The sequence below is a fragment of the Rutidosis leptorrhynchoides genome, chromosome 9 (assembly GCF_046630445.1).
Source record: "Rutidosis leptorrhynchoides isolate AG116_Rl617_1_P2 chromosome 9, CSIRO_AGI_Rlap_v1, whole genome shotgun sequence".
NCBI classification, from domain to species: domain Eukaryota; kingdom Viridiplantae; phylum Streptophyta; class Magnoliopsida; order Asterales; family Asteraceae; genus Rutidosis; species Rutidosis leptorrhynchoides.
The window spans coordinates 12,502,915-12,528,928 of NC_092341.1; the positions used below are offsets into that span (position 1 = coordinate 12,502,915).

The 26,014-nt window shown below is 33.3% G+C and overlaps 2 protein-coding genes across 5 annotated transcripts; both read left to right on the forward strand.

Annotated features, from left to right (window-relative positions):
- The first annotated feature begins 20,153 nt into the window (after positions 1–20,153).
- LOC139866247 (clavaminate synthase-like protein At3g21360) lies at positions 20,154–24,383 on the forward strand. 4 transcript variants are annotated; one of them, XM_071854430.1, is made up of 6 exons: positions 20,154–20,304; positions 20,702–20,753; positions 20,884–20,946; positions 21,791–22,800; positions 23,497–23,750; positions 23,887–24,383. In XM_071854430.1, the coding sequence occupies exons 4-6, from the start codon at positions 22,414–22,416 to the stop codon at positions 24,257–24,259; spliced, it is 1,014 nt and encodes a 337-aa protein (XP_071710531.1). In that variant the 5' UTR covers positions 20,154–20,304; positions 20,702–20,753; positions 20,884–20,946; positions 21,791–22,413; the 3' UTR covers positions 24,260–24,383. The 4 variants fall into 4 exon arrangements, with proteins under 4 accessions (XP_071710531.1, XP_071710532.1, XP_071710530.1 ...); XM_071854431.1 differs by having other exon boundaries at positions 22,390–22,800; XM_071854429.1 differs by lacking the exon at positions 20,702–20,753.
- Positions 24,384–24,723: 340 nt separating this feature from the next.
- LOC139869422 (clavaminate synthase-like protein At3g21360) lies at positions 24,724–26,014 on the forward strand. Its single transcript, XM_071857739.1, has 3 exons — positions 24,724–25,110; positions 25,216–25,469; positions 25,645–26,014. The coding sequence occupies exons 1-3, from the start codon at positions 24,724–24,726 to the stop codon at positions 26,012–26,014; spliced, it is 1,011 nt and encodes a 336-aa protein (XP_071713840.1).

The following is a 26,014-nucleotide window of genomic DNA, read 5'->3' on the forward strand; positions in this document are numbered from 1 at the left end:
CTGTAACGACCCGACTTTTTTGACTTATAATTATATTTATTATTACTTTCACGAAATTGCATATTTGTGCGTACTGAGCTATATTATGTTCGGGGATACTTATTCATGATTTATTTACTTTTGTTAATATCTTACAATGTGTTATTAAGTGCGTAATCACTTAACTTGATCCTCGAATGCTTTTATGACCGTTAGTGTCACTTGTCATTTAAAACGAGCTATGTACTTTGTGCACGTTAAACTTTTGTCATAATTGGAATATTATGACTACGTAATACTAATTGTTATTTTCTAATGACAATTACTTGTCTTATTGGTTGCTTAATTACGCTTAGTATTTTACTGATGCACACTAGTTAGTCTTAATGGACTTTTACCTTAATGGACTTAGACCCACCATACTCTAGTTAATGGACCATTAAATTAGCCCAACTTTAATGGATTTATGATCTATTAAGATGTAGGACAAAAATCAATTAAGTTAAGCCAACATACTAGCATTTTTGTGTGCCACTACTACACATGTTGCATAGGATCCCAACATACAAGCACCACCTTTGTACCACCACCATGCAAAAAGCAAAAGTTGTCCCCTTTGTCCCCCCACCCTTGGCCGTCGATTTTGGAGACACCCACTGATGTTATGCGAGGTGTATATGAAATAGTTATATTTTTACTACGAAATACTATTAAATACGATACAATTTTACACAAGTTATTTATTTATTTATAGAGTGGATATACCTAAACCTTGCTACAACACTATAGGCAGTGTACCTAATCGTAGAGTAGTGTAATTTTTAGCAAGTCCAGTTCGTTTCGCAGGGAGCTAGCCAAGTTCAACGCTATATTTTATTTTAAACTATATTTGTATATAAATATGTATATATAAGTAGTATTATTATTATAAAAAGAGGGTTTTACCGTTTAATGACCGGTTTGTCGATTTTAAAACTTTAGTCACAATTAAAACCTAATGTAAAATATTAAATATAAAAATAACTTAATTTAAAGCGTAAAGTAATAACGATAATAAAAGTGCGATAATTTAAAGTGCGATAAATAAAATGACGATAAATAAAATTGCGATAAGATATAAAATAAAGGAATTATGCTTATTTAAACTTCCGTAATCATGATGTTTGACGTGTTAATTTTAATTTATTACCATGGGTTAATTGTCCTTTGTCCTGGATTATTCGATATGTCCATATGGTTTTGTCCATAATAGTCCATCAGTCATAATTATAAAGTACGAGAGTCTTCGTCAAATTATCCTTATACCCGAAGTTAAATATTCCAACTAATTAGGGATTCGAACTGTAACAAGGTCTTAATACTTTGTTTAATGAATACACCAGGTTATCGACTGCGTGTAGTCTAAGGTTTTAATACTTTGTTAACAATTACACCAAATACCCATGAATGTAATCCACCCCTGTTTTAATGAGTCCATTGACTATTAATCCATCCTCGTGTCCGGTCAAATGAACAATTATTGGTATTTATAGATATCCCGCCCACCGTACCCGATTAAGCGTATGTGGTTATATATAGATACGTCAAATTGTAACCTTTATATTAAATTAATGAGGTATCGTTTAGTTAATATAAAGCCCATTGATAGCCCATAGTCCAATTTCCACAAGTGTCGTTCTTTTGTTCAAACCCCAATTATGGTCCAAAGCCCAATTACCCAATCTTAATATTTAGCCCAACATCACGATTACTTCGATTTAAATAAGTATAATAATAACTTAGCTACTAGACATTAATTTAAAAAGGTTGAACATAACTTACAATGAGTATTAATAGTGTAGCGTTACACGGACAGAGTTTCGACTTACAAACTTAAAACATTCGCCACTATAACCATATTATTATTAAACTTAAATTAAAATTATAATTAAAATATAAATATAAATATATCGTAGATAGATAGATAGAAAAAGGTGTGTTTTCATCGAGCAGAATGCGCGGCCTTTTAGGCCCACGTTTAACTGTTATACTCCGCGAGTGCGGAGGTTTTATTCATCACAGCTCCGCGAGTGCGGAGCTCTGGATTCCAGCTCATAGATCAATTCCAAAATGTGGGCTGCGTATAATTATAATATATAATAATATATATAATTAATTATATATTATATTATATTATATTCTTGTGCATAGTTGACTTGTAATTTTTGGTCCGTTGCGTCGCGCGCTGAAAGATGGTTCATGTCTCGGTTTCGGATTTTCGAACGCCTTTTCGTATAATTTAATATCTTGTACTTTGCTTTTTGCGGCTTGTACTCTTGCCATTTTTAGACATTTCTCATCAATAATTTGAACCACTTGGATTGTACTTTGTACTTTTTAGCTTTTTGGTTATTTGCGTCTTCAATTCGTCGAATCTGTCTTTTGTCTTCACCTTTTATTATTTAAAAGAATATAACTTGTAAATAGAACAACTGCAACTAAAAGCTTGTCTTTCTTAAAGGATAATGCTATGAAATATATGTTCGTTTTTAGCATTATCAAATATTCCCACACTTGAGCGTTGCTTGTCCTCAAGCAATATAGATCTTGAATAAAACTTTACTAGAATCACTTCATTATTCTTCACACTTTGTACATCAGTGATTTCAATATGGCGGTTATGAACAATGATGGTAACGATGTGGTTTACAGTCCCACATGACTATAAAAATTTAGATCCTTTAGAAAATTGGATCTTTATGAAAACATTTGATCTTTTGAAAATTCAATCTAGCTTTTACCCTAGATAAGTTTTCCGGAATAACCCTTCACTGGTGTTTGCAAATTGTTTTTGTGGGTTTTGTGGGTTTCAGATTTGAAAATTTTAGCTCAAAACTTGCGGTTTTGTGTCACCCACTTGCTAACCTTGTATTGGGAAAGCAACACGTCCAGTATACTTGCTCCGTATATTACCTTTCGGTAAACTACCGTCCGGTTGTAAAGGAAAGCGTTGAACAAGCAACTATTAAGGCAATGTCCCATGACATGCTTTTGATTATGGTCTATATCGTGTCGGATGCAATTACTATCCTTTGTAGGAGCAATAGTAAAGATCACCCTATGATTTTTTGATCTGGCACAAGGTCCTGTCTTTGACCATGCTATGCAACCACCGTTCTTACGGTTGACACCCGATTTGGTTCAGGTGACCTAATGAATTCCGGTGAATTCTTAGGATTTTACGTTCAATGGTAATGAACGCATTAAAAATGGGTTTTCAGAAAACAAATCGGTTTGTAATTTGATCAAAATATTTTCTCGTTCAAGTTCGAGTTTAGATATCATCGAATTCCATGAGTTTGAATTCTCAATCTTTAAAGTCAATCTCAAGGATTGAGTAATATCAGGCTTAAAAGCTGATTTTTGATCTTTTAAAAAGATTATCCTTTCTGGGAATCTGATTCATTAGTCTTATAAGCTAATTTGCACGGTGCCCCCATTGTACGAGACAGATCCTCTCATGGTTAGGATAAGTCTGACCACTTGGCGATCCTGTTTGATGCTGAGGTCCGTGGATTTCCAGCTGATTTTCGAGAAAACTTTTCAAGGTTTTTCGTAGACTCTACAACTGGTCTGGACGACAACTTTCTGACCTAAATCTAGAAGCGCGTGTCTTTTTTTTGGAAGACTTTACTGCCTTTTAAATCAAGTGGCACATTTCTTTCAAATATATTATAAGAAATCGGGTAAAACTGATAAAATTTGTCCAAAACAAAAGTATCTTCAATTATTTGTACAAAAATATGTGATATATGTTCTAAATAACTTGGTAAATTTTTCCCACACTTGGCTTTTATTTTTCTTTCTTTGCCTTTTTATTCTCCTCTATTCCATTTTTTTATGAATTCAAGCGTTTTGGGTTGTTTCTCAATTTATGTCCTTTACGAGGTAATGACAATTTCAGTATTAACACCTAGTTTTATCGTTCATAAATATGTATAAACATGATTTTGAATTCATTTATTTTAAAAAAAAAAAATTAAAATTTTTACTAGAAGTGGGTAGTCAGTATATAAGACTAGGGCTGTTCTTTATTATCAGAGAGCACTAGATTCTAATACAACTACTGCGTTACTAGTATTTTTAATGGTAACCAAGTGTTTAAATTAAAATTTTAAAAATTCAAAAGAATTTAACCCCTTCCCACACTTAAGATCTTGCAATGCCCTCATTTGCAAGAAATCAGTAGCAATTTAAATTATTGAGGGTGATTAGCATAGAAAAATGATTAAATTTTACCAAAGTTTCCAAACATATTGTTGTTTGTGTTGAATGATAAATGGTGCACATCATTTGTTCATTCCGTCTGCTGTTACATCACACTTGTTTTTCGTTTTGTCGTCAAAATTAATAGCTTTTGCTAAACTTAATGCCAGTCTTTGAAAGTGCGTTGTTTTACCCTATTTTGTACATAAGATAAACTACAAACATACATAATATTATTATTATTATTATTATTATTATTATTTTATAAAATCTTTATTTATTAAAATAATTTAAATGAATAATTTTTTAAAATTTTGTTACCTTTTACTTTAGGTAGTTTCGGTATGTTTACCTAGTCTGTCCCTCGACAAAATTTAAAATTTGTCATTTTTAAAGCGATTGTTTTAAAAGCAAAGATTTTTGAGTTTTTTAATTTTTTTTTTTTGGCATACTTTAAATCAATAAGATTAAAAATAATGATAACAAAATTTCTCGTCCCGCCCTCGGGTAAAGCAATTTTGGTTCAACGACCTAGTCTTTAACTCACGACGAATTTTAAATATCAAATTTTTAACTTAATGAAATAAAGTAAATTTTTGTTTTTAAATTCACACCAAACTTAAATTTAAAATGCATAAAATTAAAAATTCATATTAATATTATCAATATTTTTATACATTAATTTTACAAACTTATATCGAAAATATTAAATTTTAAAATATTTAAAAACTTAAATATATTGATTTAAAAAGATTTACAATAATAATTTAATATTTATATATTAATTTTAAAAACAAGGTAAAAATAAAATTAAAAATCTTTTTGGTTTTTTTATCCCACTTTAATCAATCAAATATTATCAAAAATATACGCCTCTCTTTTGGGTAAAGTAATTTTGGCTATTTTACCTAATTTTACTCCTGACGAATTTCTGAAATATTTTGGATTGATTGATTAAAGATATTTATACCTTAAGAATAAATGGTAAATTTCGCAGTGATGTAATAAATTTTTGTATGATATTAATAATTTCAGTTTCGCATACCTAATTTTATTGAATATCAATTTAATACTTTATAGCGAACGATTTAGCGTTTATTATCAAAAGGTTAAAAATAATAAAATAAAAACTGTACATACTTACCTATGAGAAAGAATTATCAGAGACCTGCTTTAGCCAACTCATAGGAGAGTCGTGTGATTTGGTTTTCCATAGCTACATAAGCGTAACCTCGATTCTTCAATAACTTTTCTTCTAAACATATGAACGGTCCTTCTCTGCATAGAGTAACAAATTCGGTATTTTAATATATTTGATTGTTCGAACATTTACCTTCGTGTGACCATTTTCCGCATTTATGACATCTTTCAAGGTGTCGTGCTCTTCTTTTTGTTGCGGATTTTGATTTTCCTTTACCAAAATGTGTCTTATGATGATCTTTCCTGATTTCTTTCCTTACTTCATCCATTTTGGCTCTTATGAAGGATACCACTTCACTCAGAAGTGTGTCATTATTACATTTAGTAATCATAGCGTGTAGTAGTAGACCATGGTTTAGATCAAAGGAATTCTTCATCTCGTAAAACCTAAAAGAAATAAAAATTCATAATGGAGGGAGAAGACTAGTTCTTTAGGGTCTGCTAGGGAAAGACCATTCGGATTCCATTCTCGAGAACTACACGAAAACAGAAAATCTAACTCTAACAGAAATACATATTATCCTTAAAAGATTCGAATCTTCCCACACTTAGTTAGCTGTGGTGTCGAAATTGTGATTAACTTCATTTTCAATTGGACTATCAACAACTTGTATATCTCTGACTTTTGCTTCGAGCCAATTGTTAATTTCCTTTGTAACTTTCACGAATTCAACTAACTTTGCCTTTTATTTAGGCGACAAATTGGATACTAATCGGTTACATAACTTAAAGTTCCCCTTAATCCTAGCATCTTGAATCCGTTTATAAAGTTTCTTCGTTGAACAGTTGAAAACGGGTTCATCTAATTTCGTATCAATAATGAGGTTCTTTGTTATCGATTCATCATTAGGTGTTTCTTCATCTTCCCCACACTTAGGCATTTTTATTGGTTCAATAGTTTTGGTTGGTGGAGATCTAAACTTTCAGTTCACAAAGGTGACCGATTTGTCACCATGCCTAAGTGTCATTCTACCTTCTCTTACATCAATGAACGCTTCGGTGGTTGTTAAAAATGGGCGACCTAAAATTAGAGGAATATCAAGGTCTTCCTCTATATTAATAACTATAAAGTTTGCAACAAAGGTCAAACTTCCCACTTTAACAAGTAAATTATTGGCTATTCCAACCGGGTGTTTAATGGTTTGATCAAATAATTGAACACCTATTCTAGTTGGTCTTAATTTACCCACACCTAATCTTTTGTATAAGGAAAGAGGCATAACGTTTGCACTTGCTCCTAAATCTGCGAGCCCATTATACATAGCACCATCATTAAGCAAGAAAGAAATGATAAATTCATTCGGGTCTCCCACTTTAGTAAGTAGAGTTGGTTTGTTAACCTTTTCCGGGTGATTGTTTCTTGGTTCTTTTACTTCTACTTGAACTTCTTGTTCACAATTTTCTTTGTTTCTTGGAATGGGAGGTTTGTATAGGAATTCTTCTTCATCACTCCAATTTGAAGCTTCCCCATCTTCCAATTTTGGTTTTTCATATGTTGTTGATAACATATTTATGTTTTCATTCTTAGGATTTTCTTGGGTGGTGAAATTATGATTAACTTCATTGTTAACTTCCATCGGATCATGCATGTAATGTTTAACTCTGTGACCATTAACTTTAAATTCAATCCCATTTGAATTTATTAACTCTATTGTTCCGTATGGGAAAACTCTTTTGACTATGAATGCTCCAGACCATCTTGATTTCAATTTTCCAGGGAATAGCTTGAATCGTGAATTGAAAATAAGGACTCTGTCTCCTTCCTTAAATTCTTTTGAACTTCTGATTCTTTTATCATGCCATTTCTTCGTTCTTTCCTTATAGATTAATGAATTTTCATATACTTCATGTCTTAATTCTTCTAATTCGTTTAATTGACTTAACCGTAGACGTCCGGCTTCATGTAAATCAAGATTACATGTCTTCAAAGTCCAAAATGCTTTGTGCTCAATTTCTACCGGAAGGTGACATGCTTTTCCGTAAACGAGTTTAAAAGGTGTGGTTCCAATTGGATTTTTGTAGGCTGTTCTAAAAGCCCAGAGTGCATCCTCCAATTTCATGGACCATTCCTTTGGATTTGATCCTACGGTTTTCTCTAAAATACGTTTTAAAGCTCGGTTGGTATTTTCAACTTGTCCACTTGTTTGTGGATGATAAGCAGTTGAGATTTTATGAGTTACTCCATATCTTTTGAGAACTTTCTCAAGTTGATTGTTACAAAAATAAGTACCCCAATCACTTATTAAAGCTTTCGGTGTTCCAAACCTTGCAAAAAGATGTTTTAAAAAATTGACTACAACTCGTGCATCGTTAGTTAGGAGAGCTTGTGCTTCCGCCCATTTAGATACAAAATCAATGGCAACGAGAATGTAGAGATTATTATGAGGTTTTGGAAATGGACCCATAAAGTCAATACCCCAAACGTCAAATACTTCACATACTTGAATGACATTTTGTGGCATTTCATCACGTTGACTTATTTTTCCGGCCCTTTGACAAGCATCACAGGATTTACAAAGAAGGTGTGCGTCTTTGAAAATTGTAGACCAATAAAATCCAGCATCGTAAACTTTCCTTACTGTGAGCTGAGGCCCATAATGTCCTCCTGTTGGTCCTGTGTGACAATGGTTTAAGATTTTACTAGCTTCATCCCCGAATACACATCGGCGTATTATTCCATCGGGACAACTTTTAAACAAATGTGGATCTTCCCAGAAATAGTGTTTTATATCACTAAAGAATTTCTTTCGTTTTTGGTATGACAACCCTTTTTCAAGGAATCTACATACTAAGTAGTTTGCATAGTCTGCAAACCATGGAATTTCATTATAATCGATCTTCAAAAGATATTCATCAGGAAAGTTGTCTTGCATAGCCGATTCATTTAGAACTTCTAATTCAGGATTTTCAAGACGAGAAAGATGATCAGCGGCGAGATTTTCTGCTCCATTTTTATATCGGATTTCAATATTGAACTCTTGTAAGAGTAAGATCCAACGGATTAATCTTGGTTTGGCATCTTGTTTCGAAAATAGATATCTAAGAGCAGAATGGTCGGTATAGACCATCGTTTTTGCTAGAACGAGATACGAACGAAATTTGTTAAAAGCAAAGACAATAGCAAGGAGTTCTTTTTCAGTAGTTGTGTAATTTGTTTGTGCTCCTTGTAACGTCTTACTAGCGTAATAGATAGGTTAAAATCGTTTTTCAATCCTTTGTCCTAAAACGGCTCCCATTGCAAAATCACTTGCATCGCACATGAGTTCAAATGGTAGATTCCAATTTGGATTTATCATGATCGGTGCATTAGTGAGTTTTTCTTTAAGAATATTAAAAGATTTGATGCATTCATCTGAAAAGATGAATGGAGCATCCTTTTCTAGGAGTTTATTCATAGGAGTGACAATTTTAGGAAAATCTTTTATAAAACGTCGGTAAAAACCGGCATGCCCTAGAAAACTCCTAACTCCTCTAACATTGGTGGGATGTGAAAGTTTAGCAATTACATCTACTTTAGCTCTATTCACTTCAATTCCTTCCTTTGAAATTTTATGACCAAGAATGATGCCTTCTCTAACCATGAAATGACATTTCTCCCAATCAAGAACTAAATTTGATTGCTCGCATCTAATAAGCATTCGTTCAAGATTAACTAGACATGTTTCAAAAGTATCACCGAAGACTGAAAAGTCATCCATGAAAACTTCCATGCATTCTTCTATCATGTCGTGAAAAATTGCCATCATGCACCTTTGAAAGGTTGCAAGGGCATTGCAAAATCTAAATGGCATGCGTTTGTAAGCAAAAGTACCATAAGGGCACGTGAATGTGGTTTTCTCTTAGTCCTCGGGTGCTATTGGAATTTGAAAGTATCCGGAGAAACCGTCAAGAAAACAATAGTAACTATTTTCGGCTAATCTTTCCAACATTTGATCAATGAAAGGTAAGGGAAAGTGATCTTTTCTGGTGGCATCATTTAATTTTCTATAATCAATACAAACACGCCATCCTGTTACAGTCCTAGTAGGAATAAGCTCATTTTTTTCATTTGTGATGACAGTCATGCCACCTTCTTAGGTACGTATTGAACTGGGCTTACCCATGGACTATCAGAGATTGGATAAATTAAACCTGCATCTAGCAGTTTAATAATTTCTTTCTTAACAACATCTTGCATATTAGGATTTAGTCTTCATTGGAGTTGCACATATGTTTTATGACCTTCTTCCATAAGGATTTTATGTGTGCAATACGAAGGACTTATGCCTTTAATGTCATGAATCTTCCATGCAATAGCTGGTTTATGAGCTTTTAGCACAGAAATGAGTTGAGATTTTTCATTTTCAGTAAGAGAAGACGATATTATTACAGGTAATTCAGATTTACCATGTAAATAAGCGTATTCCAAATGGGTTGGAAGTGGCTTTAATTCTAATGTCGGTGGTTCTTCTATCGATGATTTGTATCGATATCTGTCTTCCTCTTTTAACATTTGAAGTTCTTCTGTTGTTGGTTCATATTCATTAGCCATAAGTGTAGCTAACATTTCAGCTTCATCAATTGGTTCAGTTCCTTCTTCTAAAGAACATTCTCCTGTTCCTTGTAATTCTGGAAATTCTTTTAACAATTCTGCATGTGAATCTATAGTTTGAATGTAATAACATGTATCATTTGCAGATTGCGGTTGTTGCATGGCTCTATCCACAGAAAAGGTAACACTCTCGTCCTCTATACTTAGGGTTAGTTTCTTATCAAACACGTCTATTATTGCTTTAGCTGTGTTTAAGAATGGTCTTCCTAATATGAGAGGAACTCGAGAATCTTCTTCCATGTCTAGAATAACAAAATCTACTGGAAATACTAAAGTACCAACTTTAACTAGCATGTTCTCCATTATCCCTCTAGGATATTTTACTGATCTATCTGCTAGTTGTATGCTTATTCGTGTTGGTTTCAATTCTCCGAGGTCTAGTTTAGTGTATAGTGAATACGGCATTAAATTTATACTATCACCTAAGTCTGCCAATGCTTCTATTGAACTAAGACTACCCAGAAAACATGGAATTGTGAAACTTCCTGGATCTGATAATTTTTCTGGTATCTTATTCAACAGCACTGCAGAACAATTAGCATTCATTGTAACAGCCTAGAGTTCTTCCATTTTCTTTCTATTTGTGATTAGATCTTTCAAGAATTTAGCATATCTAGGCATTCCTGAAATCACATCAATGAAAGGAAGATTGACATTTATTTGTTTAAACATATCCAAGAATTTGGATTGCTCGGCTTCAAGTCTTTCTTTTCTCATTTTACTTGGGTAAGGAAGTGGTGGTTGGTATGGTTTAACATAAGGTTTAGCTTGAACTGTGTTATCTTCATTAACCTTTTCAACTACCGGTTCTGTTTTCTTATCTTGCTCAGATTGTGGTTCTTGTTGAGTAGGAATAGAGTCATCAGAAATTATAGGTATTTCAGGTGGTTTAAGTGTAATACCACTTATTGTGGTAATGGCTTTAGCTGTTTCATTCCGGGGGTTAGCATTTGTATCACTAGGTAGACTCCCTGGTTTTTTTTCACCTATCAACCTTGCTAGGTTGCTCACTTCCTGTTCCAGATTTTGAATAGAAGCATGTTGATTTCTAAATGCTTGAGCATTTTATTCATTGGTTTGTTTCTGAGATGTGAAAAACTGAGTTTGAGATTCAACTAGCTTCGACATCATATCTTCTAAATTTGGCTTTTTATCATCGGTTTGAGGTGGTTTAATTGGAAAAATAGGTCTTTGCTGGTTGTAAGTATTATTAGATACTTGTTGATTGCTAGGACCTTGTTGGTTGTTGTATGGAACATTTCGGTTATAATTCTGGTTTTGATTATAGATTGGTCTTGGCGGTTGATAATAATTCTGATAATTATTTCCAGGCCTTTGGTTCATGTATGAAACATTCTCTCTTTGTTCCATTGTTTGTTCAATACTGAGACAATCTTTTGTCAAATGTGGTCCTCCACACTGCTCACAACTAATTCGTATTGCGTGAATATCTTTAGTCATCTTTTCCATTCGTCTCTCGAAAGCATCTAACTTTGCAGAAATGGAATCAAAGTCATGACTAGAATTGGCTCTAGCCGCTTTAGATGATCTAACTATGTCTTTTTCTTGGTGCCACTCATGTGAGTGGGAGGCTGTGTTATCAATAATTTTGTAAGCTTCAGTTGTGGTTTTCTTCATAATGGAACCACCAGCTGCTATGTTGATGTCTTTTCGTGTAGTAATGTCGCATCCTTGGTAGAATATTTGTACTATTTGATAAGTGTCTAAACCATGTTGCGGACATCCTCTTAACAACTTTCCAAATCTTGTCCACGCCTCATATAGAGTTTCATTTGGCTTTTGTGTGAACGTAACTATTTTCCCTTGAAGTCTCACAGCTTTAGATGCCGAAAAGAATTGTTTAAGAAAATTTTCAACTAAAACATCCCATGTATCAACCGCCCCTTCAGGTAACGATTCTAACCAATCTTTAGCTTCTCCCTTTAAAGTCCAGGGAAATAACATGAGATAGATCTGTTCATCCTCAACTTCTTTTATTTTGAATAGTGTACAGATCCTATTAAAAGTTCAAAGATGTTCGTTTGGATCTTCCTTCGGCGCACCACTAAATTGGCATTGATTAGTTACCATGTGTAGGATTTGTCCTTTGATTTCATAATCTGGTGCGTTAATGTCTGGTTGAGTTATTGCATGACCTTGGCCAGTGCGTTTAGCTCTCATTCGGTCTTTCATACTTAGAGGTTCCAGATTTTCCATGATTGAATTTGTTGAATCTGAATCACTAGAGGATTCTGACTTAATGGTTTCTTCCTCGACAATCTCTGGATGAGTAATTTGTGGTTCAGGAGGAATGATTAGTGGTTCCGGATCTCTGAATTGTCCTTGAATATCCTCCGGATTCTCAATTGTGAGGTCGGGTTCAAAAAATGGATTATCGGAAATTTGAATTGGAGTACTTGGTCGACTAGATGACGATTCTAAAGAAAAATCAACGGCGACAATGTTGGCTAGATGTCTTGATCGAGTTACAGGTGGTGAATGTATGAAAGGTGGTGAACGTTTTGCTCGGTGCATTCACTGAATAATCTATTAGTTATAAAGATAAAAATTATATAAGTTATCAAATTAATAGACTTTTCTGATTTTACCCACGTTTCGAATAGCCAATAGATGCAGCAGGTAGTCAGGACCCTTTAAATCGGAAGCCCACAACTCGCCACTAACAAATCCAACTATTACTACGAACCAGAAAATTTTGGATGTCTATCAGTTTAACCGCTTAAAATAATTTTTCGTCGAAGTTTAAAGAAGATAAAGAAAATTCTATGTCCTAAAAACTAGAGCGTCGAGAAATAAGAAAGATAAAGAGTGTGTCGAAAAACGTCGAAAAATAAAAGGTCGAAAAATAATAATAAGAAAGTAAAGCGTCGAAACTTAAAAGTCTAAAAACTAAAAATTAAAACTTACGTCTAAAGGTATTAAAGCTTAAAAGAATTCTATATCCAAAATGGCAATAACTTAAAAAGGCACTAAAACTTTATTTAAAACTAAAGCGATAAACAACGTCGTAAAATTCTAAGGCGTCTAAATCTTAGGGAAAAAAAAACACTTAAGGGATTTTACGGCAAATCTTAGAAATCTAACAATAAAAATAAACTACAGTAAAAACTAACTTAAAACTAATTACGAATGATAAAAATACAAATTACGATTAAACGATTAAAAAGATACAAAATTTAAAAATAAAACTAAAGTTATAAAAATACAATTTTTATAAAAATATTATTTTTATATAGAGTATTTTATAAAAATATTAGTTTTATATATTAATAAAACTAATTAAAACTTAAAAATACAAAATTTAATTAAAACTTAAAACTAATTAAATTACTAAACCCTAATTATAATTAATAATAATTAATTTTTTAACCCTAATTTCGTAATAAATGAGGTACTAGGTCGCAGATGTCAGACGGCTCCGCGAGTTCGGATGTCTTCTGACCAAAAACTCCGCGACTGCGGAGGATGCAAATTCAAACGAGCTGCAGGCTCAAATTACGCAGGTTCAATGTTTAATATATTTTTTTTTACTTTTCTACTTTTAATTTTTTTTATTTTTTCTGTTTTTAGTTTTTATAAAATATAACTTAAATAAAACTTATATTTTAACAATTACTTATTAGAGTTTTATAATTCTAAAAAAAATAAACTTTTTAATTTAAACACCTATATAGATATATTTTTTTTATGTTTTTATATTTTTGTTTTTAATATTTAAAACTTATATTTTTACAAAAATAGATTAAAACTTAATAAAAATCTTTTTTATAGCGTTTTGCTTCGGCGCTGAATTTTCCCCGGCAGCGGCGCCAAAAATACTTGATGTTATGCGAGGTGTATACGAAATAGTTATATTTTTAAAATGAAATACTATTAAATACGATACAATTTTACACAAGTTATTTATTTATTTATAGAGTGGATATACCTAAACCTTGCTACAACACTATAGGCAGTGTACCTAATCATAGAGTAGTGTAGTTTTTAGTAAGTCCGGTTCGTTCCACAGGGAGCTAGCCAAGTTCAACGCTATATTTTATTTTAAACTATATTTGTATATAAATATGTATATATAAGTAGTATTATTATTATAAAAAGGGGGTTTTACCGTTTAATGACCGGTTTGTAGATTTTAAAACCTAATGTAAAATATTAAATATAAATATAACTTAATTTAAAGTGTAAAGTAAATAACGATAATAAAAGTGCGATAATTTAAAGTGCGATAAATAAAATGACGATAAATAAAATTGCGATAAGATATAAAATAAAGGAATTATGCTTATTTAAACTTCCGTAATCATGATGTTTGACGTGTTGATTTTAATTTATTACCATGGGTTAATTATCCTTTGTCCTGGATTATTCGATATGTCCATATGGTTTTGTCAATAATAGTCCATCAGTCATAATTATAAAGTGCGAGAGTCTTCGTCAGATTATCCTTATACCCGAAGTCAAATATTCCAACTAATTGGGGATTCAAACTGTAACAAGGTCTTAATACTTTGTTTAATGAATACAACAGGTTATTGACTGCGTGTAGTCCAAGGTTTTAATACTTTGCTAACAATTACACCAATTACGCTTGAATGTAATCCACCCCTGTTTTAATGAGTCCATAGACTATTAATCCATCTCCGTGTCTGGTCAAATGAACAATTATTGGTATTTATAGATATCCCGCCCACCGTACCCGATTAAGCGTATGTGGTTATATATAGATACGTCAAATTGTAACCTTTATATTAAATTAATGAGGTATCGTTTAGTTAATATAAAGCCCATTGATAGCCCATAGTCCAATTTCCACAAGTGTCGTTATTTTGTTCAAACCCCAATTATGGTCCAAAGCCCAATTACCCAATCTTAATATTTAGCCCAACATCACGATTACTTCGATTTAAATAAGCATAATAATAACTTAGCTACTAGACATTAATTTAAAAAGGTTGAACATAACTTACAATGAGTATTAATAGCGTAGCGTTACACGGACAGAGTTTCGACTTACAAACTTAAAACATTCGCCACTATAACCATATTATTATTAAACTTAAATTAAAATTATAATTAAAATATAAATATAAATATATCGTAGATAGATAGATAGAAAAAGGTGTGTTTTCATCGAGCAGAATGCGCGGCCTTTTATAGGCCCACGTTTAACTGTTGTACTCCGCTAGTGCGGAGGTTTTATTCGTCACAGCTACGCGAGTGCGGAGCTCTGGATTCCAGCTCATAGATCAATTCCAAAGCGTGGGCTGCGTATAATTATAATATATAATAATATATATAATTAATTATATATTATATTATATTCTTGTGCATAGTTGACTTGTAATTTTTGGTCCGTTGCGTCGCGCGCTGAAAGTTGGTTCATGTCTCGGTTCCGGATTTTCGAACGCCTTTTCGTATAATTTAATATCTTGTACTTTGCTTTTTGCGGCTTGTACTCTTGCCATTTTTAGACGTTTCTCATTAATAATTTGAATCACTTGGATTGTACTTTGTACTTTTTAGCTTTTTGGTCATTTGCGTCTTCAATTCGTCAAATCTGTCTTTTGTCTTCACCTTTTATTATTTAAACGAATATAACTTGTAAATAGAACAACTGCAACTAAAAGCTTGTCTTTCTTGAAGGATAATGCTATGAAATATATGTTCGTTTTTAGCATTATCACCCACCACCACCACCACACTATAAATTCAAGCTTGATTTCTCCATTTCACACTTCATTTCATTCTCATTTTACACACACTTGCTCTCTAATTTTCTCTCTAGTCTTTCTCACACTAAAATTGTAAATTCTTGAATTTTCTTCTTGTTCTCTTTTTCTTCTTAACCACGACATCATCGTCATCATCATCATCATCATCATCATCATCAAAGGATCAAGCTTTTTAGCTTTTTGATCTTGTTACATCTTGTAGATTCAAACTTTGATTTGAAATCTTCAAGAACATAAAAGATTCAAGCTTTTTAGCTTTGAATCTTCATTACTTTATTGGATCTAAGTTTTCAAGCTTAAGATCACTTTATTTTGTTAAAAGATCAAAACTTGTGTTTATGATCTTTATATAACTTGTAGATCTAGTTTTTTGCTTTAAGGATCTTCAAGAACATTAAAAATTCAAGCTTTCTAGCTTAGGGTTTCATTATTTTGTTGAAGATCTAAGCTTTTTAGTTTATGATCTCATTACTTTTACTAGATCTTAGCTTTCTAGCTTATGGTCTCATTAATCTTGTAAAGATTCAAGCTTTCTAGCTTAGGGTTTCTTAACATTTGAGATCTAAGTTATTATTGTAGATCTCACTTACTTGGAACTTTTTTATGATTTTTATGGTGATAAAAATCAAGTCTTCATCATCTCATACGATGAAGATGCATAAACTTGTACCAAAAGAACAAAGGTTGAAGCTTTATTGTGTTTATACAATAAAGAGACAACTTTGATGTTCAAAACTTATAGAAAGTTAGCTTTTATTTTTTGTTGTGTGTTGATAGTTAAAAATTGGTCATAATGATGCTAAAACATCAAAGAGTTGTACACTTGAGGCTTATACGCATCAAGGATGAGAACCGTGATGAGCATCAAACACCAAGAAACCCACTGGAGCACTTGTTTCTGTTTTTCAGAGTCTGATCAGACTCCTGGGACTTCTGAAAAGTTGATTTCGAAATATTTCGGTTCGAGTAGATGACTTTTCGTTTATAACTTACCTAAATCCGATATACGGTTTAGGATTTATAGCCTTCCGAAAATCACTACGCCTTCGTAACGACGTGCTGAAATTTCTGACCTACTCACGCTTGAACCGTCGCCACGGTCAAACGACATCGAGTTAAGATCTGAAAATTGGACAGCGGTAAGAGGACTCACAAATGGAGCCTTGGCCACTGGACACGCGTCATTTTAGTTTGTATAGAGGTCGTAGCAGCTGTCCGAATTCAGCCCTTTGTTTCGATCTCTATTCTTGTTGAAAACCTTACTTTATCTTTTACGTATGATGATAACGATGATGACAATGATGATGCTTAAGACTTAACTTACGTACTTTTAGACCTTTTGGAATGATTTACTGACTTAGCAACCATTGAATTAGGTTGAGGACCTTTTGGATCGACCAACTTACTTGTTTGGACCAACTTACTACTTGCTTACGTTTTCGTATCGATTTTACCGCACATTCACTGTGAGTTATAGCTCCCTTTTTACTTTAACTATTTTTGGGACTGAGAATACATGCGCTTTTTATGTTTTACATACTAGACACGAGTACTTAAACTATATGTATGTGTGGGTGATATAACGGCACAAATTTTCCCCTTAGCTCGGTAACGTTTAACTATTGGTTTATGAACCGGTAGACGCGAATCTTAGATATGGATCCACAGGGTTTGACATCCCCACTCGGGCTAGTCGCGCTAGCATTTAACAGTTGTTTAATACTTCGTCTGTTTTAACACACTCGCCAAGTGTACTTTTAGGGGGTGATATATTACTTTACGTTAAGTTAGTTACCAAGTGCCCACGGTTAAGCATATACTTTTCATACTGTTTTGAATACGAAATCTCGTGGTCTACATTACATTATTATTTACAACAAAACTATAGCTCACCAACATTCATGTTGACGTTTTAAGCATGTTATTTCTCAGGTGCTTAGATGAAATTGCTTCCGCTGTTATAGACTCGATGTGTTAGACTTTCGCTGCATTGTTAGAGATGTCTCAAGCATGACCTTTTATTTTTGCATTCACTACTTATGTTATTTTTGAACCATGGTTTTGTAATGACCTTAGTGTCACGTACTTTTGTTAATGCTTTCTATTCATAGAAGCATGTTGCATTTGTAAAACATTTGACGTTGGTAAAAACGTTACCTTTTCATGAATGCAAAACTTATTTTAAAACAGCATATAGTATTATACCGTGTAATGAACCTGTTGTTGATGATCCGTACACACGGATTTTGTACGGGGCATCACACCGACTATACAATTGGGTTGGGCCAGTCCTTTTCTATTACAATGTCTTTCTAATACAATGTCTAATACTCTCCCGCAGTTGGAGCGGGAGTAATTACAGACGCTCAAACTGGAACGTAATCAAATGCATAGTAGTCTTAAAACATATACATCTAAACATATACATGATGAGCATAACAAAGCTAAAATAATAGCAAGAGTCTTCGTGGTAGAGCTTGTAGTCTTGAGTTCAACATCGACTTGTCAACTTTTTTTTTTTTTTTTTTTTTTGGAATCGAAATAAAAGATAACAACAATGAATAAGATGGAGAATTTTAATTATAGAATAAATCTAATAGAGTCGAGTTTAAGAATTAATCAGAAGGAAAGATGAACCAAGATTTAAAGGAAAAATAGTGTAGAAAAGTCCTTTTCTTTTTTAATCAAAAGGAGAGAAACTAATTTATGAGATGCTTTGTTGTTTGAAGACAAACACCAACAATCAACAATAGAATAAAGAAGTAAACGCGGTGGGAAAAAAATTAGATGTAGTCACTGTTTGTAAAATTTCAGACGTAGTCGTCGATGAATGACTTTTTTTTATAGAAAATATAAGAGCTGAAGAATATAAGAATAGGAAAAAAAAAATAGAACAAATTTATGACAATGGTATATTCGCGGGCGGGGAGCGCGAAAAAAAAGGAAGAAAGAAAAGCGGCAGCAGACCGTTTTGGTGGCGGCGGCGACAGACCGTTCAGTAGCGGCGGCAAGAAGAACGAAAAGAATGGTTGAAAATCTAAGCATCTGATATCATGTTGAATAATAGAATTCCCCGTAGGTGATATGTATTATTGATCCACTATTTATAAAATACAATGAAACCCTAAACTAACATAATTAATTCTAATGGACCGAGCACGACTATACAATTGGGTTGAGCCAGTCCTTTTCTATTATAATGTCTTTCTAATACAATGTCTAATACATACAATAGGAGTTTTGAAAATTGAATGCATACAATACAAATTTGGTGCAAGTTGAATACATTTTCAAACAATTTTCTCAATTGTCAAATAGATCATATAAATATGACAAAATTACTCCCGTCGTCCTTGAACTTGTAACGAAATCACTGAAGTCGTCATTAACCTTTTTTTTTTTTTTTTTGCTTGGGTCGTCACTGAACTTGCAAAAAATAACGCTCGTCGTCCTTCTCTGTTAACCTGAAGCATGTGCCAAACATGTGAGCATAAACAAATTGGCAACAGTTATCACATAAACAATGACGACATTTTGACTTTTCTTCATAAAATCATCATCTTTTTCACTGCACCATATATGTTTCAGTCCTCACTCTTGCATTACATTTTCAATCAACCTTTTTCTTTTAATTGTTTATTATTAAATTATTAAATTATAAATTATAACGACCAGAACGGTTATAACCCACCACGTCACAACCACCAGAACCACCGCAACTTGCCGGTAACGAGTGGAGGTTACACAATCAAACGGTTGGAAATGTAGTCAGAATCATCACTCTTGATATAAACTTACTTGCCACCGGAGAGATGCTAGCGAACGGAGATGACAGAAGAAGATGTGGCGACAATTGCAGAGAGAAGGAAAACGATCTAGGGTTTTCTTCTATCTTAAAAGGAGTAAAAAAGGAATAAACTAGAGTTTGATTTGGGGATCTTATCACAATGATGGTGAACGATTATCTGAGATGAAAATGAAGGTAGATATCAAAGGCTACAGTAAATAGTTATTGGGTTTAAAAAAAAAAAAAAAAGATAAAGAAAAGAAATGATGAACTAATTTATTTAATTAAAAGTTGTTAAAAAGACTAAACTACCCTCACATGTTTATCACATGCTTCAAGGATGACAGACGTTATTTTTTGCAAGTTCAGTGACGACTCAAGCAAAAAAAAAAAAAGTTGAAGGACGACGTCAGTGATTTCGATATAAGTTCAAGGACGACCGGCGTAATTTTGTCTATAAATATAATCTTGTCAAGTAATATAATTAATGATTTAAAAAAATAGAAATTAAAAAAATAAATTTATAATTATATATTTATCTTTTGAAAAGAAAATAAAACGAAATTGTGTATTCTCAATGTTAGTCTCACATGAACTAGAAAACCCTTTTTCTTCTCCAGTCAACCCAATCACTCTGTTCAAATACGAAAACCACTCTGATATTACTCGATTTAACGTGAAATTCACATGTTATTATGTTAACATTCAAGATTTCAACATATAACTTCACAAGAACTAATTAAGCAAAGGTATACATTTTTAGCCCTCAAATTCTCGATTTTAAATCTACCTGTTTACCCCAAAAATCATTAATTCAGATGTTTACTACTGCGGTGATTTAGTTATTATACAGTACCTCTTCTGTTTGTTAGCAGCGGCATGTCGATTAAATTAAGACTCATATGTCACATTTATATTCTAGGGCTATATCGATCGATATATATTCTATATAAATCAATCAAATAGTACTTTGTAAGTTGTAATGAATCTCAAAATCACATAATACTTTGTAAGTTGTAATCCAATAAGCAGTTTTTAGCTGTGACACATTTTTGTGGTTTTTAGCTTATTGGAGGTAAATTAGTCTGTGTAGGAAAGAACAAAATTATAATGGAAAGGTATTCAGTATTTTATATTTGGTGGCAGAGGTTGGTAGTCTTCATAAGGTGACCGATAACAAGAAAGTTGCAGAGTAAAGGTTTATGTTTCTTTTCATTAGACCTTATTATGTGTAACACAATTTACTTTACCAACTTAATGTTGATCTATAAACCATATATGTAACGACATATAAGTATTTTATGCTTACTAGGATGTTTTGTTTACAGGGAGACAGAAGCGAGGAGTAAAATTAGATTGGATGAAAGGGAATGCAGTAGAAGTTATAAAAGGTTCGTTGTCAATGATAAATTTTTTGTAGGGAAAATTGCCCAAAAAGGTAACATAAAAGTCACAATTTACCAATAAAGGGTATATCGTTCTTTTCTTTGCTCAAAAGGGTGTCTGATTTGAATTTGGTGCGTAAAAAGGATTATGATTTGAAAAAAAATACCAATAAAGGTAATATTCGTCCACACGTGCTTCCACATAGACGCCACATTATCGAATCTGATGAGGCGGTGCCACGTCATCGAACTTTCCGACGCCATGTTATCAAATTTTTTAATCAAAAAATTTTCCGACGACTTTTTCTGGCCAAAATTTCGATTTTTTGGCGACCACCTCATCGGAGAAGATGATGATGTGGCGCCACCTAAAGATGAGGTGAAATTTATGTGGAAGCACATGTGAACAAATATTAACTTTTATTGGTATTTTTTCATATTAGAATCCTTTTTACCTACTAAATTCAAATCAGACACCCTTTTGGACAAAGAAAAAAAATGATATATCCTTTATTAAAAAATATTAACTTTTATGTTACCTTTTTGGACAATTTGCCCATTTTAGTAAGACAAGCCATTTTTTATATTTTTTTTTTTTTTTTTTTTTTTTGACCAAGTAGTTTGAGAGCAACCAGGGTACCAAACCACCCACGCGATCATCTCCATGCAGCTGCATAACCCGCCTCCAACAATAAATGGAGCATTTTTTTTTTTTTTTTTTTAAATTAGGATCTTTAATCTCATATTCTCATGTTAATATTCATGTGAGAGGTCATCTTTTGTGAATTGTAAATATTTTTTTGAAAAGCATAAATTTTTCATTATAACAAACACACAAATGTACATGTAGTTCTCGAAGGTGCATAAAGCCACCACATACAACAAGAGGAGATGCCTAGTCTATACAATATATAAACAGATGCAAAGATTGCATCCGTGGGAATAAATAAGTAGAGACGTTAGATCATCTCCCGACCTCGCGACTATACAAAGAGCGATATCGGATTATGAAGCCAACTATGCCAATTGATTCTCACGTGCTTGCATCGCTTTGATATCCACTCGTGCTTGCATCGCTTTGTAAATATGAGTCCCTTATTTTAATATGTGGTGGTTGGTTGTGGGCGGGTGGTTGGTGGTGAGTGGCGGATGGGTTTATCGGTGAATATACATGACCTTCACTTCATTAGAACGCCAACTTTAATTTATCCTGCGTCCTTAATAAAATTATACATTATCTTCACTAGTTAATACTGTATTAACTAGTGTCTATAGGAAGTCAATTTTTTCTGTATTTATTCAAATTTAATATAATTTATTTCAATGGGCAAGCGACCGGAAGATCTAGTCATGTGTCTATCTTAAAAGTCAGTTTAATATGGAGTAATAAATACATAATAAATGTACCTATGCATTGATATATATAAATAATATATAACCACTTGACAGTTAGACTATTAATATCAATATCAAATGGATACCGGAAAATACTTCCGACAAGTAAACTTACCTGAGCAAAAGCAGTACGATGACGGCGTTATCTTTCCGGTGGTGTTATCTCCAAACACAAACTTCGACTGTAATTTCACTGCCGAAGCAAAAGAGAGTGATTTTAAAGAGGCTATTAAAGCCGAGAAGCAATGGATAGAGTCACTTGTTGATAAATATGGTGTTATTCTCTTTCGAGGCTTCCCCGTTAAGTCAGCTTCCGATTTTAATGACGTTGTGGAAGCGTTCGGTTTCCCTGAAATTGAATACGTAGGAGGTCGAGCCCCTCGAACTAAAGTCGTTGGCCGGGTTTACACAGCTAATGAAAGCCCTCCGGAAAATCGAGTTCCTTTTCATCATGAGATGTCTTATGTAAGTAAAATTAATGTTTGATTCCACACATATACGCAATTAATGTCTCCAAGTCAATATGTAAAAACATCCAGCATGTTATATGTTTTTTTATATGCAACCCCTTAAATCTATACGATCGTATGTTAACATGTAAACAAGGTTGAAGAATACGCGAGACGTAGACGAGTCGGTTTAGGACCTTGAAAGGTTGAATCGGTCAAAACGGGGTTGAGACAGATGTTGACCGACGTCGATTTTTAAATAAAAAATATTAATATAAATATTTCAGACCTGAATATTTTAAAAATAAATGATTAAAAAATAAGAAGATATACTCTTAGTTTAAATAATATATAGGTTTATATAATGTTTTCTATAATTATAGTGTTTTATTAATTTATCTTTACAGGATACCATGTAAGACGGTGTTTTCTCGGCTAATTTTTAAATGAACTTGGAATTTTCGTTTACAATAGAACAAGACCATACGAAAGTTAACTTTTAACCGACGTTGACCTACTTTGACCTGACTTTTAGCGTTGACCGACTAATTAGACGTCTTTAGACGAAACATGACGGGCTAGTCACTAAGCTGTCGCAACCGCCGTTTGCAACCAGACATGTAACAATAGGCAAAAGCTGTAGTATTGTTCTTGAGTTAATAGTACTAATTAGATAATTAGGCACTCTAATAGTAATGTACATGTCTAACAGGTTCCAGACGCCCCCTCGAAGCTATTTTTCTTTTGTGAACAAGAACCAGGAAAGGGCGGCCAAACTCCATTAGTGTTGAGTCATATCATTTACGATAAGATGAAAGAAAAGTACCCCGAGTTCATTGCAGAAGTGGAAGAACATGGAGTGAAAAATGTAGTAGTAATGGGGGATGAGGATGACTCATCAAACGTAGGCGGTAGAGGTTGGAAGTCGGCATACATGACTAACGACAAGAAGGTTGCAGAGGAAAGGTTTATAATTTCTTTCACTGCTTTATAATACCTTATTATAAAATTATAAATTCATATTTTTATTTTTTAAAGTTTTTTGCTTGTATACAATAAGTAACTATACTTAAACATTGCTCACACGTATATTTAATTGCAGGGCAGCAAAACAGGGAGCAAAACTAGAATGGATGCACGGAAATGCGGTAAAAGTTACAACAGGTCCACTACCAGCTTTTAGATTCGACAAAAAAAGTCAACATAAAACGTGGTTCAATAACATTGCATATACTAAGCCTGTTCCACTAAACGGTATCAATGTTGATGATCATGATACTTATATTGAGCTTGGAAATGGTGGCCTTGTGTCTGATCAAGCACAAAAGGAGTGCTCGAAAATAATGGAAGAAGAATGTGTTGTAGTTCCTTGGAAGAACGGTGATGTCATGCTTGTTAATAATCTCATTGTTCTTCACGCTCGACAACCGCTACTAAAACCACCTCGACGCGTACTTGCTTCTCTTTGCAAGTGATGTAAAGACTTGTACTATCGTTCTTGCCAAAATGTTAACAAATATAGTTTGGAAGACTCAAAAAGAATCTGTCCTTTACCATCCTTTTTATCCTTTGTTCAAGTGTTCCATGTTTGCTGCAAAAACCGATATTGTAATTGTAATAAAAATTATACATGTTTTGCAATTTTCTCTTGTTTTATAAACTGGCTTATAGTTTCATAAGTATTCCTAATTCCTATTCGTATCATATTAAATAAATTTTGTATTGGCCATGGTAATATGATATGATCCATATACAATGTAACATCATATAGTCAATGTTTAAAGCATATATTATTTCACACTTCCGTAGGATGGGGGAATATATGAGATCTCGAGATGAATTAGATCTCAAAAAGTTTTATTAATAAATAATAAATGTACTTACATACTTGCATATATGTTAGATGAACTAACAACTAGAGACACAGTATCAATATCAAATGGCCACCGAAAGATTCTTTCAACAAGTAAGCTTACCGGAGCAAAAACATTACGACCACGGCATTATCTTTCCGGTGGTGTTAACCCCAAACACAAACATTTACTCTAACTTGACCGAAGAAGAAAAAGTGTGTTCTTTTAAAGAGGCTATTAAAGCCGAGAAGCAATGGCTAGAGTCACTTGTTGATAAATGTGGTGTGATTCTCTTTCGAGGCTTCCCCGTTAAGTCTCCTTCCGATTTTAACGACGTTGTAGAAGCTTTCGAATTCCCTGAATTGGAATACGTAAGCGGTCTAGCTACTCGAACTAAAGTCGTTGGTCGGGTTTACACAGCTAACGAATGTCCTCCCGAAATACGAGTTCCTTTCCATCATGAGATGGCTTATGTATTTTAAAATTAAATTAATGTTTGATTCAATGCAGATCATTATTAAGTTAGTTGTACTAGTTAGTTAATTAATTAGTCTAATAGTAATGAACGTGTATAACAGATTCGAGACTCCCCTTCGAAGCTATTTTTCTTTTGTGAACTAGAACCAGGAAAGGGCGGGCAAACTCCAATAGTCTTGAGTCATATTGTTTACGATAAGATGAAAGAAAAGTACCCCGAATTCGTTGCGGATTTGGAAGAACATGGAGTAAAGATTATTGTTATAATGAAGGATGATAATGATCTATCAAACGTTGGTGGTAGAGGTTGGAAATCGGCGTACATGACCAACGACAAGAATGTTGCAGAGGAAAGGTTTTAACTTTTTTCTCTGCGCACGCTTTACCTTCACATGTTCCCTTATATTTAAAAATGCTGAGACCCTCGGGAGTGAACATAAATTTACTTTGATGTTCAGTGGCGAATCAAAAATCAAAATTGAAAGGTCACTCGAAATTTTGTTTCAAAACAATTTATTTTTTTATTGCAGGGCAGCAAAACAGGACGCAAAACTAGAATGGATGGAGGGGAATGCGGTAAAATTTTCTACAGGTCCACTACCAGCCTTCAGATTTGACAAAAATAATCAACGTAAAACGTGGTTTAATAATATTGCATTTACAAAGACTGGCCCACCGAATGGTAGAAATGCTGATGATTATACGTATATCGAGCTCGGATATGATGCCGTTGTGCCTGATGAAGCTCAGAAGGAGTGTTTGAAAATAATGGACGAAGAATGTGTTGTGATACCGTGGAAGAACGGTGATGTTATGCTTGTTAATAATCTCATGGTCCTTCACTCTCGACAACCGCTACTAAAGCCACCTCGTCGCGTACTTGCATCTCTATGCAAGTGA